This window comes from Crocuta crocuta, unplaced genomic scaffold, assembly GCF_008692635.1.
Source record: "Crocuta crocuta isolate KB4526 unplaced genomic scaffold, BGI_CrCroc_1.0 scaffold299, whole genome shotgun sequence".
In the NCBI taxonomy this organism is placed as follows: Eukaryota; Metazoa; Chordata; class Mammalia; order Carnivora; family Hyaenidae; genus Crocuta; species Crocuta crocuta.
Genome location: NW_027532747.1, coordinates 8240354 through 8244516, shown reverse-complemented (window position 1 = coordinate 8244516; position 4163 = coordinate 8240354). Strand labels below are relative to the sequence as shown.

The 4163-nt window shown below is 55.8% G+C and overlaps 1 protein-coding gene across 3 annotated transcripts in view; it reads left to right on the top strand.

Moving 5' to 3' along the window:
- The first annotated feature begins 2926 nt into the window (after positions 1–2926).
- The window catches only part of FAM181A (family with sequence similarity 181 member A), an 8228-nt gene continuing 6991 nt past the window's right edge, over positions 2927–4163 (top strand). Inside the window, exon 1 of one of the 3 annotated variants that reach the window (XM_077780901.1) lies at positions 2927–3012. Coding sequence is in view for 1 of the 3 variants with exons in the window: in XM_077780899.1 (XP_077637025.1) it covers positions 3308–3412 (105 nt within the window). In the remaining 2 variants the exon portion in view is untranslated. Of the gene's footprint in view, positions 3032–3290; positions 3413–4163 lie in introns of those variants that run through there. The other 2 variants (XM_077780900.1, XM_077780899.1) reach the window with 2 other exon arrangements.

Here is a 4163-nt window from a genome sequence, read left to right as displayed (position 1 = left end):
CCCGAACAAATCACTGCGTGCCTCAGTTTCCTCCTCTGTGGAACAGGCTACTCAGAGGAGCCCTATAGTACGGTCGGAGGGCTTGGAGGGTGAGCTGAGCCCGTCTGTGTCTCTTCCAAGTATATAAAGCTCTGGCCAGTGCTTGCTGGTCTCCGAGAGCGCCCACGCGTCCCTGTACTGCTCCGCGTGCTCACAGGGGGCGCCAGAGGGCGGCCCCACATCGAAGGTTTGTGCTCTTTTGGGGGTGGGAGAGGGAACAGACTTTGGATATTCCCTCCACATGAGATGACCATTTGGCAGAATTGAAGGCGGAGGAAGAAAGAGTGACTCTCCAATGTTCACTGTGATTTCCTGGGCACTGTAATTAATATTTAAATTAACATTATATCCAGGGCAAATATCTAGGACAAAGGTTGGTAAAACTCCGCGTGTGGGGAGGGGGACAGAGGGCCCAGTTAGGAGGCTCTGAAAGGGTCCAGGTGAGGTGAGTGATGGTGGGAGACGGGTCCAGGGTAGAGCAGAGGACTAGTGACGAGGGGTGGGATTGTCGGTACGGTTTGCAAGGAGAGCCCGGGGGGTGAGCTGACGGATGGATACAACAGTGGCATCGGGGACGGCTCTGAGGTCTGGCGTGAGCGCTTGGAAGGAGAGAGCCGCCGTTAGTTGGGATGGAGAAGCCTGGGGAGAAAACCTGGAGCTCAGCTTTGGGTGCAGAAAGCTCGAGAATCTTGAAGATCTTGGGGAGAGGGCGAGGGAGCTGCTGGCTAGGACTCTGGAGTTTAGGGTCTGAGAGGTCCAGGCTGGAGACAGACACAGGGAGTGATCGGCTCACAACTGGGACTGAAAGCTCGTGAGACCCATGGAGTTTTCCGGGCTGTGAGTACAGAGCAGGGAGAAGAGGCACACCGACCCTGGAGCTGTGGCCGAGGACCCAACGCCAGGCTTCACCGGGACATAGTGAGCCCGCATCTGCTGCCTCACTTCACACTCTGGGCAGGATTAGGGGGGAGCTGCCGGAGAAGTCGGCATCTCTGGCCCCTGGGAGGGGTCTGCACAGTCCAGCCCACGTCTCATGCCTCTTACCTCCCTCCTCTACCTACACTCTCTCCCCCTAGAATCCCCTCCACTCCATCCTGACAGAGAGAAAGCCACCCACCGCATCCTTTAGCCCGTGGGAAGGGATCTGTGGAGCTGGGGCCCTGTTTCCTTCACCTTATCATCCAGCACAGGTGGTTCTCATTCAGGGTCTGATGGGAACTGTCACTCACAGATGTCTTTGGACTTGAGCTAGATGCGGTCAAGCCCTTGGGCACTATTTGGGGTTCTCTCTCCCCCTCCACCACGCCTTGGTATGTCTTATAGCGGGGTAGGACCCAACTCTTTCTCCACNGCTGGCAGTCAACACAGAGCCCGACGCAGGGCTTGAACCCACGAACCGCAAAATCATGACCTCAGCGAAAGTCAGATGCTTAACCGACTAAGCCACCCAGGCGCCCCACGTAATTGCCTGACTCTTAAGATACGTGCATTACCTCTGCTTTCAGGTGAGAAACGTGTTCCCAGGAGTAGCGACCATGTGCCAGGCACGGAAGGCCACCTACGGGCGTGACGTTTGACAGCGTTGGCCTGCACTACCTTGTCAGAGGTGCTACCCCAGAGGAGGTGAGGGGGCTCCTGGATTCACTGTGGTAACTCTTCTTATCTGAGCAGGACCACACAGGGGAGCCTGGGAATTATTGATTATGCAAATCTCTCTCTCTCTCTCCCCCCCAGACTTTATTCAGAGAATTTTTACACTGTGTAGTTTGGGCTGGATCTGGGCTACAGACAGAGTTATTATGGTCGGAGGTCAGGAAATAAAAGTTAGATGACAAAAGGGAGCCCCCTGTATCTTACCAAATGGGGGCAGGTGGCCCAGGTAGTAGGCAGAGGCCTGGGCTGTGAAGCCAGAGGCCACAAGCCAGGAGGGAGAAGATCCCCTACCTCCTCTGAGGGGCGCTGTGGGGTAGACACCGAGTCCAAACCCCAGGTCCTCTGCCACTTTGCTCAGCAGTCAGAAGAGAGCTTTTCTACCACCTGCAGCCTCAGTTTCCTAATCTGTCATATGGGAAGTTTTATTTATTCAGTCATTGGTTTGTCACTGATGATTGTATTATATCTGAGATAGCAGCTATAAAGCTCTCAGTGCATCATGGTATTTAAGGGGAGTGGGGCCCCTGTCGCCCCTCTCTTAGGAAATCCCAGAGAGGCAAGGGTTCCTCTCTGACGAAAGGGTGCATTGTTTATGCAGAACTGCCAAGGGACAGCTGTGACCAGGAGGGTCACAGAGCATCTGCTGTTCCCAGGATGCTATATGACTGGCTACGGGAGCCCCCAGCATCACTCAGAAGCCGACCAGTCATTTTGCTCCATGCTGTGCTTTGTTCATTCATTTGTTCAACAAGCATTTATTATGTGCCTACTGCATGCACGTGGGGGATTCTGCTTTTCTTCCTAACTTTATCTGGCCCCTCCCTGTGTCGACCTCCCCTCTCCACTGTCCTAAACATCTCGCTGCCTCTATTCTCCAAAATGCCTCCCCACTCTGGTCTCCGTGTGTTGAATTGAGTCCGTGAGCTCTGCTCTGGGAAGTGGGAACACTTGAGGACTTGGAAAAGTCACTGTCCTTCTCTGGGACTCTGTTTCCTTGTTTAAAATCCCAAGGGCTGGGTTACCAGAACGCCAAACATTGCACGCCCTGGCTTGGCAGCCTGTGACCGGGAGCTGGAGGCAGGGAACCCTGGCACCCAGCCAGGCCGTCTCCCTCATGCCCACGGAAGACATGACTAGCCGATGAGGGCATTCTAACTGCCGAGCCCTGCGGGGCCCTTGGAATCTTTCCATGGGGCACCTGCCAGCCATCACCAATCAAATCGGAATTGGCAGTTGAGATTAAACGGACTTTTCATTCCTGGCCCTGTGCTGGGTTCGGTGAAGAGACGCACCAGAGAGGCTGCCAAAGATACGGTCAAGGTGACAGACACGGGGCACGGTACCTGGGGTCAGTGGGGGGCGGTGGTCCCTGGGGATCGCCCGACAGGGGCACAAAAGCACGGCTGTCATCTTATTCCTGTCACACCGGCCCCTCTTTATGGGTGAGCCGTGCCCAGGCTGGGCTTCCCTGGGCAGCCGTGGACCCAGCCCAGATGGGAAGAGCTGGGGGAAGGGCACGGACTCTGAGCCAGGCACCGTGCCGGTCCTGGCCACAGACGAGAGTTTTAATTTTTAATATTTATTCATTTTTGAGGGAGAGAGAGAGAGAGAGAGCATGAGTGGGGGAGAACAGAGAGAGAGAGGAGACACAGAACCTGAAGCAGGCTCCGGGCTCGGAGCTGTCAGCAAGAGGCCGACACGGGGCTCGAACTCACGAACGGTGAGATCATGACCTGAGCCAAAGTCGGACGCTAACCGCACCATCCAGGCGCCCCAATGCAGGGGAGAGGCAGATAGATGGGGACAGAGGATCCGAAGTGGGCTCTCTGCTGACAGCAAGTCCAGTGTGGGATTCAAACTCACAAACTGTGAGATCATGACCTGAGCTGAAGTCGGATGCTTAACCGACTGAGCCACCCCGGCGCCCTGCAGATGATCTCTCTTAATCCTCATTTTCCACTCTGCCAGCAAGCTCCTTTTAGCTCCACCTTAAAGATGGTCACACGACACTTGTCTGTGTCACTGCAGCTGGGCTGTGGCCAGGGGCGCAGGGACTGGCGAGGGGGCTGGGACTTCTTCAGGGCATCACAGGGTCTCCGGCTGCCCTGAGGGCACCGCCACGCTGGCGCTCAGCCTCGGTCCTGAGGGGAGGTCACCAGGGCAGGATGCCCCCGGCCTGGCAACCAAAGGGATTTATTTCAGCCCAATGCCTTTCGTTCCAAGGAAGTGGAAAGGCCTGTCTGTTCTGATTACAGCTGACAGCCTGCCTCAGGCCAGTCTTTGAGAGAAATACTCCCATTATATAAGGGGGTTACATAAATCATCTTGTGATGTCTGTCAAACGTCCGCGAGGTGCTGGCCCTGCGGCTGCGCCTCTGAAGTGGCGTTTGTGTGTTTCCGGAGTTGAGGTGGTCAGACCTCACTCACCAGGGGCGGGAGGGGCGTGCCTGGCTCTCTGGGTTAGAAAAGCC